The 13,584-nt window shown below is 51.5% G+C and overlaps 1 protein-coding gene across 1 annotated transcript in view; it reads right to left on the bottom strand.

The window, feature by feature from the left end:
• Positions 1-12,895, bottom strand: part of GALNT2 (polypeptide N-acetylgalactosaminyltransferase 2) — a 185,767-nt gene extending 172,872 nt beyond the window's left edge. Inside the window, exon 1 of the mRNA XM_027531034.1 lies at positions 12,653-12,895. Coding sequence (XP_027386835.1) covers positions 12,653-12,778 — 126 coding nt within the window. The 5' untranslated portion in view covers positions 12,779-12,895. The remainder of the gene's footprint in view (positions 1-12,652) is intronic.
• Between the last annotated feature and the right edge of the window lie 689 nt (positions 12,896-13,584).

The following is a 13,584-nucleotide window of genomic DNA, read 5'->3' as shown; positions in this document are numbered from 1 at the left end:
GATGTAAAGGTTAAGGAGTGATCACCAGCCTAGGCAATCAGCACCTTCCAGGCTGAAGCAGCAGCTTTGCAGCAGCGAGACAGAAACCTGCCATTTGTAACCTACTGGCGACTCGGGACTGCGGTTCTGAGACCAGCATGACTGCAGTCGACCTTCCCTAGAGCCAAATCTTGGGCAGCTTTGGGAATATTAACAGTCCAGCCCTAGCCATGCTGCGTCACAGCTACATCCACAGAACACTGCCTGTGTGAGGGCAGGAGGCATGCAAACAGGCAGGGAGGGAAGACTGATGACCCCCGGCTCAAAATGCTTCAGGCTTCTCGGCCACAGCCCTGATACTAATGTGCAGCACCAGGAATTATACTCCACAGAAAATATGCAACATCATATATTTGTCAAAAATCTCTCATATACAAGTACAATGAAAAGCATGAGGCTTTCACAATAATATCCTGTGGGGGAAACAAAAAGGAATACTATATATTTATTAAACGTCTCCCACCGTGGCTTCCCAAACCAACCACAGCTCAAGTGGATCACCTGTGACAGCAGGCAAGCTGCCTGCGATAAGTGAACGCATAGGCATGTGTTCCGCCCTCCGGTGCCTGTCGCACAAGAAGGGGTCGGCAGCGTCGTAAGACATCCACGCCAGACGCTGCTGAGCGACAGCATCTCTGGGCCACTGAGCAACCTGGCCAAAAGTAAGCAGTCTCCCAAACTACCTAAACTGCTACTCTACCATCAAAAGGTTCACAAAAAACTAGCAATTTCCAGAGAATTCTTAGAGAAGAAACGATACCAAGCATAAGAATAGTTTCCTGGTGATACAGGTAGACAATTCAGGATCTGAGGCGACCTCTGAAGCATCCTTTTAAAAAGAACCATCACTGGATATTCCTAAATTACAGAAAGATATAGAGGCTTATGTGTGTTTTAACTATGTTTTTGTAATTGATGAGAAATATACTTTGGTCATTCATATGACAAACATATATTTCTCATATATATTTTGTCCTGGGCCTTATTTCTGACTCACAGCTCTCCAAACCCTTGGATTTTCTGAGCAGTAAGAGCCACAGAAACATCTTTTGTTCTGCTTGGTATCTTGTCCTCTGATCCACAAGGTGAAATGGCTGTCCTGTTACTCACGACAAGCTCCTTTCCACCACTGCTGGGCTAAGGAGGCCTTTGGAAGTGCCTGCAGATCGGGGCTGGTTGCAAGGGAATCAACCATGAATAGAGGAGTGCAACCTTCAATCCCATCCCGTGATTTCCTCGAGGGAGAGGGGCTGGAGTTTGACTCAATCACCAATGGCCAATGACTTGATCAACAGTGTCTATGGAGTGAAGCCTCCAGAAACCCAAAAGGACGGAGTCTGCAGAGCTTCCAGGTTGGGGAACTGGAAAACGTCCATGTGCCACCAGGCTGGGCCCCAAGCACCAGGAAGAGAAGCACCTTTGTTTGGGACCTTCCAGCTGCTGCTACGTGTCTCTTCACCTGACTTAACTTGTATCCTTGAATATCGTTTGTAACAATTCAGTAATCTAGTAAATAGATGGGTTTTCTACTCTAGCTAATTAACTGAACCCAAGAAGGGGTTCGTGGGAACCTCTGATGTATAGCATGTTGGTCAGAAACACAGGTGACAGTCTGGGCTTGCAACTGGCACCTGAAGGGGGGTGTGGGGCGTGGGGAGTCTGCAGGACTGCGGTCTTGCCTACAGGGCCTGATGCATTTCCAGGTGGGCAGTGTCAGAACTGGGCTGAATGGCAGGACATGCGGCCGGTGTCTGGGCACTGACTGGTGGTGGAGGGGAAACTCACCCCGCCGCCCACACACACACACCCCCACACAGCTACTGGAAACTGGGAGTAGAAACCTTCACTGACTGTATTACAAAGTCTTAATTTCCTTTTTTTAAATTACTAGTTTTCTGCTGGTTTGCTAATTTAAGTTATATATACCTATAAAAATTTTAAACTTTTTAAATAAAATTTTCTAAGTAGGCAAAAATAAAGTAGTATTATGAACCCCGGGTGCCCATCAGTCATTCAATGGCACACTCAGTCAATCTTGTTCCCTCACAATTTTTCAACAGTGGTAGTGTCACTGTGTCCGTAAATACTTCAGTTTATATCTAGAAAAGGTAAGAATTTTCAAAAAACATAACCACATGGCCATTACTGCCACTAATTAAAATTAATAATGATGCCTTAAATTCCATCTACTATCCAGTCCCTATTCAACTTACCCCTAATTATTATTTCTTAGGTCTTTCTCTAGTTATTTTGGTGGCAACTGTGAACTTAAAGGGTGGCAGAACACCATGTTCACATCCACAGACCCCAGCACTCAACAGGGTACCTCGCAGCCAGAAATGCTCAAAAACCTTTCGAAGGTGCTCATCAACTGTGCATCTCTCAAAAAATAAAAAGCAGGAAGTCCTTCAGTTTACAAGGATTCTGGGGACTAGGAGTGAACAGATGTAAATGCACACATTTTGATGAGGCTACCATTTCCCCTCATTAAGGCCAGGGCCTGGAGCTGGGATCTCACAGAAGAAGGTAACTGACACATGAGAAAAAGAAAGGCTCTAATCATGAATTCTTAGATGCCCTTTATTTCCATAGTCTGACATGAGATTGAGGTGTACCTCACAGTGACCAACATCTTATGTCTGCCTCTATAGCCTTCTACCTCTTTCTGCTTAATGACCATTACTAACATACCAAACCTCCCTGACCCTCCGTTTCCTCATCTTTAGAATAGGGATAGTTCTATCCCTGGGCCGTAACACACCATCATGCCCAGCACTTGCTCCAACACAAGACCCACCCACAGCAGAGTCTGCAGGATGCAGGCCAGTGCCTTGGAAGAAAATTTCAGAAGCAATACTAAAGCAATGTAATCTCCAGACACAAAATCAAGTGGGACAGAAGTGGAGGGTGAATTGGGAAGTTAGATAAAATTCCCAGAAGAGTCAAAAGTTGGCCAACTCTACGTGATGCCAAGCGACGGTGAGAGCCCAGGGCCCTCAGGAAGCACTGCGTCCACCAGAGCTTGGAGGTACAGAGGAAGAAGACTCTTGTCTCAGATAAACAGACACAAACATCTTTGAGGCAAAAAGCAGACACTGGAAGATGTATTTCACATATATTTTCCTTTTTATCTATGCACAAGAGTGATAAATGGAAAAATCGATATCTAAGTCTAAAAGAGCTCTTTAAATAAGTAGAAAATAAAAATGTTAACTGATAAGAAACCACCATGTCACAGTTCAACGGAAACTGTTTTTCTTTCCAGGTGGTACATAAGATAGTGGTTTTACAAATAAGAGCATCTTAGATTTGACAAAAAATGGTATATTCCAGACACAGGGACACATCAGTAGTCACCAGAAGTGAGACAGGAAGGAAAACAGGTGCATCACTTACTGTGCAGGGGGATGGGAGTGGGAGAGTGGGAGTAGGGAATGGAGAAAGGGGACAAGCCTTGAAGGTCACAGAGCAAGAGCTCACAATCTAGGTCAGGGGGGTAGCCCCTGAGGTAGGAAGGACCAGGGCAATGACTCCAAGGCCTCCCACACCAGGCCAACCAGCTCAGCATCCAGGATGGTCACACATCTTCGCACACAGGAGTCAGCATTCATTTACGGGTGTCGCTAAAGCACAGGCCTTTACTTCTAAAGTTCCCACAGGGTGACTCGTCTGAAGTGTGTCCCCATTCTGGAGCAGCACCCTTCAGGAGGAGACATGCTTCCTTTCTGGACGAGCCCCTGATGCAGAGATGAAGAAACCTTGAATGGTGGCTCCTGAGTCAGAAGTCTTTAAAATGACCTTTCCTCTGCAGCCATGTCCACGTTCTGGTTTTTTATCCAGAAACATGTTGGCAGCACAGCACACACCATACCCCAACAAGGCATTCAAGACCCCATTCAAGACCCCTCATGAATGCCAATAACTACTATGAAAAGCGGCTGATGCTCTTGCTTGAGAACTCCCTAAAGGAGCTGCAGGCAATGAAATCACATGTCCACTTAATTCCCTACAAATGTCACAGATTACAGTGCTTCAACACAACCCCACTGCCAAGAACAACCTCTCCAAAACCCGGGGACAGGCAGGCCCCTAACCTCCTATTTCCTGCAGATGAGAAAACCACAAGCCTCCCCACCCACAGCAACTCACAGAGACTATATCCCAGTGGAAACTCCGTACAGGAGCAGGTGCACAGGGCCCAGCGGGACTTCTCATTAAATGGTGATGTGTGTGGAGACCACTCTACAAAGGAGCCACTAATTGAGTGGTGAGCCTGACAGTGGACGGGGATGTTCACCCAGTTCAGCCAGCCCTGCAGACGAGCTCAGAAATCACACCACGAAGGCTGTGGCATGAGCACAGGCCACAAAGTCAAGCAACACATTAACCTGCAATACCTAGCGTGGTCCCCAGCCCGAGGCGGGAGAGGGTGAACGGGAGCGTGCATTCTGTGTTAACCAGGAGAAGAACACTCCTCACCCAGGACTCCTTGAGGAACAAGAACAAAAGGCCCGAGAAAGAGAAAAACAATTATCAAATACCAACACATATACATGGAACCTAGAAAGATGGTACTGATATTTGCAGAGCAGAGACATAGACATCGGAACAGACTTGTGGGCACAGCTGGGGGGAAGAAGGAGAGGGTGGGAGGTATGGAGAGAGTAACCTGGAAACATACATTACCATATGTAAAATAGATAGCCAATGGGAATTTGCTGAATGACTCAGGAAACTCAAACCAGCTCCCTAACAACCTAGAGGGGTGTGATGGGGAGAGAGGTGGAGGGATGTTCAAGCAGGAGGGGACATGGGTAAACAAACCTAAGGTTGATTCATGTTGCTGTTCAGTAGAAACCAATGCAATACTGTAAAGCAATTATCCTTCAATTAAATAAAATTTTTAAAAAAGAACGAAAGACCTGACCTTGCCACAGGATAGAGGAAACTCCACCACTGACAAACCAGAGGCCACAAATTCCCAGAAAGAAAACAGGCTCAATATTTAGCAAAGGAAATCAAGGCACAGAGAGTGCACCCAACAGGTCAGACACTGAAGCTAGAGTTGCTCCTGCTCTGGGTCTTGGCTCAAACGTGCTCAACCTGCAGCTTGCAGGCACCAGCCCCTCTGTTTCCTGCAACTGGCCCTCCCTGGCCCCTGACCCCTCGGGGCGCCCCTCTCTCCTCTGCACTCAGCCCCTTCTCACACTACGTCTTTTCACTACCTATCACCGTGTTTGGTCCCACTGCCCCCAAGGTGAAAGTTTCCCAGGGGTTGAGATGATGTCTCCGTTCTATTCACTGCTGCTGCTAAGTCACTTCAGTCGTGTCCGACTTTGTGCCACTCCATACATGGCAGCCCACCAGGCTCCCCTGTCCCTGGGATTCTCCAGGCAAGAACACTGGAGTGGCTTGCCATTTCCTTCTCCAATGCATGAAAATGAAAAGTGAAAGTGAAGTCACTCAGTCGTGTCCGACCCTCAGAGACCCCATGGACTGCAGCCTTCCAGGCTCCTCTGTCCATGGGATTTTCCAGGCAAGAATACTGGAGTGGGGTGCCATTGCCTTCTCCGGTTCTATTCACTGCTATAGCCCAAACACCGAGGAGTGCCTGGCACACAGCAAGTCTCAAGCAATACTCATCAGAAGAATCGATGAGAGGGCCCACAGGCTGTTTTCGTGTCTGCTCCTGCCAACAGGCAGCAGAGACTTCAGGACAGACAGAAGCCTGAGGACAAGAACACGGGAAACATTTCACACAGCAAATGGTAAGGATGGAGAAAGGAGCTAAACGGAATGGCCTCCTGTGGAGTATTGCTGGGGGTGCATCCTCTCTAGAGCACCTTCCAGGAACTTCCCACCATCAGAGGATCTGGGCACTGGCAGTGCATGAAGGAAGCCTGGAAAGCAAGGGCCCCACCCCGCAGGGAGGAAAAAAAATCAAGTTCATACTGACCACAGTTCTTAAGTGAGGGCGAACCTGTCCCCGGGAATGCCTGGTAAGGCCTGTCGACATGGTCACAGCTGAGAAGGGTGGTACCACGAGCATCCAGCAGAAGCTGTTAAATATCGACAGTGCACAGGAGAGCCCCCTGCCCCCAACAAACGTCATCTGGTTCAAAATGCCAACTGTGCCAAGGCTGAGGGGCCCTGCATTAGAGTGACCACTGCCCCCAGGCGTCCCCATCCCTGCCAAAATGCTGGTCCTCGTTTGGGCTCTGGAAATTCAGCAACTCTCTCCCTGGTGCCCAGGCCACTCCTCCTCTCAGAGAGTCACTAGGCAGGACCAGGTAGTCAGTGGGAGGTGCTGGGAGGCCAGGTGGGCAGACCAAGGGCAGGCTGAGTCACAAGTGACCAGGTAGCCCCTGTAAGAGTGGGGGCAGGGGCGCAGGACTCCCAGAGCCGAGAAAAGCTATTGGAATGTAAGGCCAGGAGTGAGATTCCATGTGACGGTTTTGTTTTTTCAAATCCAGCCACAATGAATCATTGCCATCTTTGTCCCGGCATGCTAAGAAACCCAATCTGTACAAAATGACACTTGCTTTCTGGGCCTATAATACTGGTCATGACTAAATGCAGAAATGCCCAGTGCCTCAGTCTGCCCTGTAGGAGGCAGATGCAAGCAGGAGCCTGGGCTCGGGAGGTGGAGAGGGCGGTGCTCCTCAGGGAACGACTTGTTGGCTCTTTATGCCTGTGGGAGAGGCTCTCCTTCCTGACTGGACAGATAAACTGGACAAATTTTACTAGAACCTCCATACTGGGGGTTCATCCTTCAGGTCAAGTGCGTGGCCAAGGTCAGAGCATCCTCACAAAGTTAGGAAAACAAGGTCAACTCAACTTGGAGTGCAGGAGTGTCTGTAGGAGGCTGGCACCAACATGTTCGACATAACTCTCCCCATGGAGGAGGGCTCCCCGTCTGTGCCGGGTCCCACCAAGGAGGCGCCAGAGGAGGTGTTGGGAGGTCCTCCCAAAGGAACCACACCATAAGGCAGCGTGGTGGTAAGGATGTAAGGCCACAGTGGTGGGACAGGCATCCCCAGTAGCAACCTGGAATCAAAGGCTTCCTCAAGGGGAGGCCACCCTTCAGGTCAGGGCAGTAAAGGCTGGGCCAACACTTGCTCTGATTGAAGCAGTGTCTCTCCAGGAGCCATGCTCAGCATATCTAAGGACAACCATGGCAAGGGCACAGAGGCTGGGTCCAGGAGGCCCTGCACTGGGGGTGGATCAGGGAGCAGGGGTCCCAAGGGAAGAGCGGGGCAGGTGGGGGCAGAGGGGCTCCAGAGAGGGGCGCTCATTTAACATCCATATGGAAGGCTCCCACCATCATGAGCTATGTGACATGGCCATGGGTGTGCTTCCACCTCGACATCCGTCTGGCTCGTAGGACAGGGGTCATGGGGAGAAAAGAGGAAGAACAAACAGGGGGCGTGAGCTTGGCCAGTTTGGGCTGTTTTCTCACCCCATGATTTCTGCTGGGTCACTAGGAGAGTTCACAGATTTCTCCCAGAACACCTTGCCTTCTCCACAGGATCTTGGCCAGAACCTGGCAGTCAGCCTCTGTGTGTGCCTGGTCTCTGCCCCAGGCAGCCTACCACCTCCCTCCACTAAGCCAAATGCCACTGGATTTGCTAGAGGTTTAGGCAGCAGGGCACTGCCTGTCTTGAAATCAGCATCTTCCCAAAGTGACTTCTCAATCCCTAGAGATGTCAGAAACATGAGTGGCAGCAACAATAAATTGTGAGTGTGAACGTGTGTGTGTGTATATAAAATCACGTAATTATAAACAATATATAGTTTCATATACATAATTATATACGTCTCCCCTTGCCCCACCCCAATTGTTTTTCTGCTGCTGCTGCTGCTGCTCTGCTGCTAAGCCACTTCAGTCGTGTCCGACTCTGTGTGGCCCCATAGATGGCAGCCCACCAGGCTCCACCGCCCCTGGGATTCACCAGGCAAGAACGCTGGAGTGGGCTGGCATTTCCTTCTGACCTCTTCTCAAATACCCCTTCCCCTGATCCAAACAGGAGACCCACCTCTCATCAGAAGTTGGGATGGGAGACTCAAAAGGGGCCTGAAGCCTCCACACAACACTAACAGCTCCCCAGGCGCCCCGAGCCCACCCTGGGGTCCGGATGGAGCCCAGGCAAGCCAGCCTGCTCCATGCTGGGGACAGTGGGCTCTCTTACTCTCACCAGGGGGCTGGGGAAAGAGCCCCTCAGCTCTCGCCATCGGTCACAGCCTGCTCCTGTCATGTGTGAGCCCCAAGGCGCTCCAGAGGAGTGACACTAATATTTTCTTTAGAAAAAAGTTTCCCTAGAGAAACTTTGTCAGATTTGCCATTTGTCAGATTCTCTCGCTGTACAGTGGCTTTTCCCAACTCCTGCATGCTGGATCTCAACTCCAAACCTTCCTTTCAAGTGGAATTTAGCTGACTAGCTGGCAGGGTGTGGCCTGGGTCTCCTTCTCAACCCCTCATGGACATGCTCACAGATCTGCTGATGTCCATGAAAGCACGCGGCAGCCACTGTGTTCCGCCTCACCTCCCACATGTGGGTGATGACAGCCACCTTCCCTCCTGCCAGGAGGAGCAAGCCTGCAGGCGGAGGGTGAAAGGGGCACCTAGAGCCTGGTTGTGGGGGGGACCGGCATCCTCACCACAGGAACCCCACTTAGGGACACAATCAGCGGCACTCCACTGGTTTAAACAACCACCAAAGAAAGACATGTCCTGCACCCACTCTCCTGGTGGCTTCCCACAGACAGGAGCCCCACTCTGACACCACAGCTGCAGACAAGAGAGCTGGCATGTTGCCCAGACCACTTCTCAAAAAGGTACTCTTTGATGTCACTCAGGGTCATGGTACCGGCCCAAATGAACCAACCAAATCAACCTGGGAGGAATGGATGAAGGACTAAAAAAAAAAAAAAAAAACCTCTAAAGAACAAGATGACAGTTCAATATATTTTCAAGAAGATCCTAAGCTTTTTCCCTCCCCGCACCCAACCCTAGACACCATCTACTCAGCACCTACTATTTGCCAACAGCTACTAAGGGCCTCTAGTCTTTAGCAATAAGAACTATCCCTATTCTAAAGATGAGGAAACTGAGGGTCAGAGAAGTTTGGTAAATTAGTAAAGGTCACTAAGCAGAAAGAGGTACAAAGCTAGTCTAGTCTTAGTACCAATAAATGGATCCATGCCATTCTCCTTAAATGTCTACCGCCCAACTCAAAAAACACCAGTGGTTCCCTATGGACAATCAAACAATGAACCAACAAGTCAGCTCAGCTTGGCATTCAAGGCCCTTTACGATTCAGTCCCAAACTCTTTCAATTGTACATTCTCATATTCCCCTACAAAGGTACCCACTCCAGCCAAGTGAGGCCCCTCCGTACTCTTAAGAAGAGATCAACCCCTCTCCTAGAAACCCCCTCCATACCTGACCCAAAGGCGCCCAGCTTGGACCTCAGGGCAGGGACTGCAGCACCCGCTCACAGAGGAAAGGCAAGGGGAAGTGACCAGGACAGGCCCTGGTCAGGCCCTACGAGAATGCCTTCCCTGCCTCCCAAGGGTGTGGGAGCACACACAATGGGTCCTGGGCTACACACTCTGTCTCTCAGGAGAGACCATTCTTCACATACTAGAAAACCCTTCCCTCGCCAACCAAAAGAGACACACTTCACCCAGAGGTACATTCATTCCAACAGAAATCCCTTCCTTTCTCTGCAGCTCCATCATGCCAAGATACCAAAGCCCAGAGGAGGCTTAACATGATTAAAATTTTAAAGTATTTAATATGCTCAAAGGCAAGGCATCCTTGAAGTGCAAATCATCAATTTGGGGGAAAGAGAGAAATATGGGGGGAGGGAAGGCTCTATGCAAAAGTAAATAAAATATAATTTCAAGCAATATTACACACAAAGGTCAGGTTTGTGCATATGGTCAGGTTGTATTGACCATACAAACTGAACTTCAGCACTGAGTCCTGATTAGGGCAGTCTCTGCTCCTACTGAGTTGATTAAACCTGCATTGTGAGGTGAGTGGGTTCTCTGGGTTTCACCTGATGGAGAATAACCATCCTCAGAGGGGTTGTTCAACAGGCAGGGCACACAGTGACAAGCCTGGGCCGGGTGCTAAAGCAGCAGAAACTCTAGTCAGGCTCCCATCAGACAAACAACCCCCCCAGAGGCTAATTCTGAAGCCTGGTACCCTGTGGAAAATGTCAAGGTGAAGAGAAATTGACTAATTAGAGCCTTGACTTGAATGGTACAAAATACGAGAAGAAATGTAAGTCCACTTACACCTAAAAAACTATAGCTAGTATTTAAGTTCTGCCTATACACGCATACTACCTTAGCAGTTTTATGCCCATATTTTACAAGCCAGAAAATCTATACATTTCCTTTTATCGCAAGGATGAACTAAATTTGAAGAGACTTTCTAGTCTCTGAATCCATGGAAACAACTCAGGAGGGAGAAAAGACCGTGCAGATTTAGATTCTAGACTAAGAAATTCAGGACACAGGTTCTATTGACTCCTCCAGAAACGGTCTTAGGGTGTTCTCTTTAATATACAAGTCCAAGCTATGTTAACGAGTCTTCTCCAACTTCAAAAACTATTCCATGTACACAACTCTTCTTCAACGGACGAACTGCCAAACCATTCTAAGGGCCAGGATTAAATTTTATGGTTCATTGACAAAAAGAATAGAATCCCAAAATCATCAATCCATGTACAATTGTTCATTTCCCACATTTTTTTCTATGTGGTCTCTGAAGCTTCCTACTGCCGCCTGGCCACAAGGAGTTCTAGGACTATTACTTTTTTTTTTTAAGGATCAACTGGAAGACCCTTCAAAAACCATCCACCAGCTGAAGCCCACCAGGGAGAAGTCAACCTCTCCAGATGCTAATGCCACCCTGTTGCTGTTTCCAATCGCATGTGCTAATGAAAGCTGCAGACCAAGGAAAGGGGATCACAAAGCAAGACTTGTGTATTTGGTTTTCTCTCACATGAAAGGCAGGGAGCTTTGCCAGGTCTCACCAGCACACCAGGCTACATGGACCTGCAAAAGCACCGTTTGCTGGGAAGCAAAGCTTTTGAAATAATTCCAGTTTAATATGACCACAATTTTCAAGGGTGCACCGCTCTTTACCATTCAAGGATGAACAAACTCCATGTAGCTAAATAACAGTTCCTTGAATTAAAATAGGGAAAAAATAGGGCTAAGAGAACCTGTCAGCTCAGAAACAAGCTAGGCCAATTCTGCACATGAGAAGACTTTTCCTTTTTGCCCCTCTAGATATAGCCTAAGAAATTTACCATGAATCAAATAAGACACCTGTTTCCATCTAATACCTTCAGCTGAGAATGAAGGAAAGAAGGACGGACAGAAGGAAACCTCTGAAGTAGCCAGGCCTCAGAGTTGACGTTTACGGTCTGACTTTAAGGCTACAGTCTCTTCATCCAGTTACTAGCGTCTTGCTTGTTCCCGGATACCATTCTCTGGTTCCAGTTCAACCCATGGTCCACCTTCATTAACTCAGAATTTCCTGGATTTGCGCTGACACTAAACGTCACACTATAGGGGTTACACGGTGTGGGGTCACTTTCAAAGCCTGGTAGTTGCCAAACACGACAAACCCCGCTGGCGGCATGCGCACCGCCCAGAGCCCCGCTCTCCCAGCAGGATCGCAAGGCCAGGCGCCCTAGGCGGTCCATTTCCTTCCTAGAGCGGCTGGCTGTGCAGAGCGGCTCACGCGGTCCCCACGGCCCAACCCCTCGGCCCTTGGAACCCATCTAGAACACACTCAGCAGAAGGACCACCCCACTGAACAGGAGCGAGGGGCTGGGAAATGCGGGCGCCGGGGGCCGCGCTGAAGGGCCGGCCGAGCCGGTCAAGGCGAGCACCGGGGCAGGGAGGGGACCGTCGGGGGTGTGGGCGGCCGGCCTCACCCGGGCGCGGGGGCCTTCCGCCTGCACCGCCAGGGCGGTCTGTTCCGTCGGGCGCGGGGCTGGCTGCGCCCCCGCCCCCAGAGGAAGAGGGCCGAGACCCAGAACTGCCCCCTCCCCGCGGCGTGGCGAAGAGGGGGAGGTAGGGGGGCTGCAGTGGCTGGTTTCAAAGGGCTGAAAAGAAACTTGGACTCCTCTCTCCCAAGGTACGTGACACGTTGGAAAGGCAGCCGCCTCTCTCCCTTCCCCCCACCCCCTTTTGTGCTTCCCAATACTCTCACCCCCAAACTTCTCACCGCAGGGGACTGGGCTCCCGGCGGCCGGACGACACTCAAATTAAGAGGAGCAGAGAGCGGGGACAGGGGGCGACTAGAGGCGTCAGCGACCCCAGCCCCTGGAGCTGCGCGGGGTCGCCCCCTCCCGAGCCCGGAGAGCACCGAGCGGCCGGCGGCGCCCCCAGCCCGAGGGACTCGGTCGCGAGGCCCAAGGCGGGGGCGGATGGCCAGAGCCGAGATCCGGGCGGAGAAGGGCAGGAGGGACCAGGAAACCCCTCGGTCCCCGGCGGTGCGTCCGAGCGAGGGGCCTCGGCGGCGGGGCCCGGGCGCATGGGCGCCGGGGGTTCCGGGGGCCGGGCCGCGGGCAGGCACCCCACTCACCTTCCTGCCGGCGCCGCCGCCCGCGCCCGCGGCCAGTGCGGAGCCGCCCCCCGAGTACATGTAGTAGGCGATGCCCAGCACCCACAGGAAGGCGAAACAGAGCAGCATCCGCGAGCGCCGCCGCATCCTCCCGACTCGGCCGCCGGCCGCGGCCGCTGCTCGCGAGTCTGCCTGGGGCCGCGGCGGGCGCGGGCCGGGGAGGAGCGGAGGAAGGGGAAGGGCGCGGCGGCTCCTCCTCCGGCGCGGCTGGCGGCGAAGGCGGCGCGCGCCCAGCGCCCGAGCTCCGCCCCGGCCGGGAGCGCCGCGCGGCGCCAGAGCAGGAAGCAGCAGCCGCGGAGGCGGCCAGGGGGTCAGGGAGCAAAGGGCGACCAATCGGCGGCGGCTGCGGGGGCCCGGCGGGGGCAGAGGAGGGGATTACCGCGTCTCCACGGCGGCGGCTCGGGTGCCCCACGGGGAGTGCCTCTGCCGGCCGCCGCCCGGCCACCCCTGTGAGTGACAGGTGGTCGCCGGGGCCCCGGAGAAGGCGCGCACACGTGCGCACACACACAGGCTCCCACACCGGGGACAGCGGGTCACCGCTTCCTCGCGCTGCCTGGCCGAAAGCACAACCTCCTCGGTCCTCAGTCTTTGGGACCACCCCAGACCCCTGGCAGGCTCCCTCTTATTGGCCGACCGACCAGAGTTTTTTGGTGCAGATCCCCTCTCCAGGACCCGACTAGGTTGCTGCTCACTGCAGTTTGTTTTTTTTTTTTTTACCAATCTTGCAGCAAAAACACCCCTAATCCCCAGGTGTCTATTTTATTTATTTCTTTACGCAGAGGTGGGGGCCTAGCGGCAGAAACCGAGAGGTGTTTTTTCAAGGGAATATGTTTCTGGGGATGAACAGAGCGCTTAATAGCAGGGTTTACTTTTTCGTTTTTAAGTAAACACGA

This window comes from Bos indicus x Bos taurus, chromosome 28 (assembly GCF_003369695.1).
Source record: "Bos indicus x Bos taurus breed Angus x Brahman F1 hybrid chromosome 28, Bos_hybrid_MaternalHap_v2.0, whole genome shotgun sequence".
In the NCBI taxonomy this organism is placed as follows: Eukaryota; Metazoa; Chordata; class Mammalia; order Artiodactyla; family Bovidae; genus Bos; species Bos indicus x Bos taurus.
The sequence above is the reverse complement of the archived record's forward strand: the minus strand, read 5'-3'. Positions and strand labels throughout refer to the sequence as shown.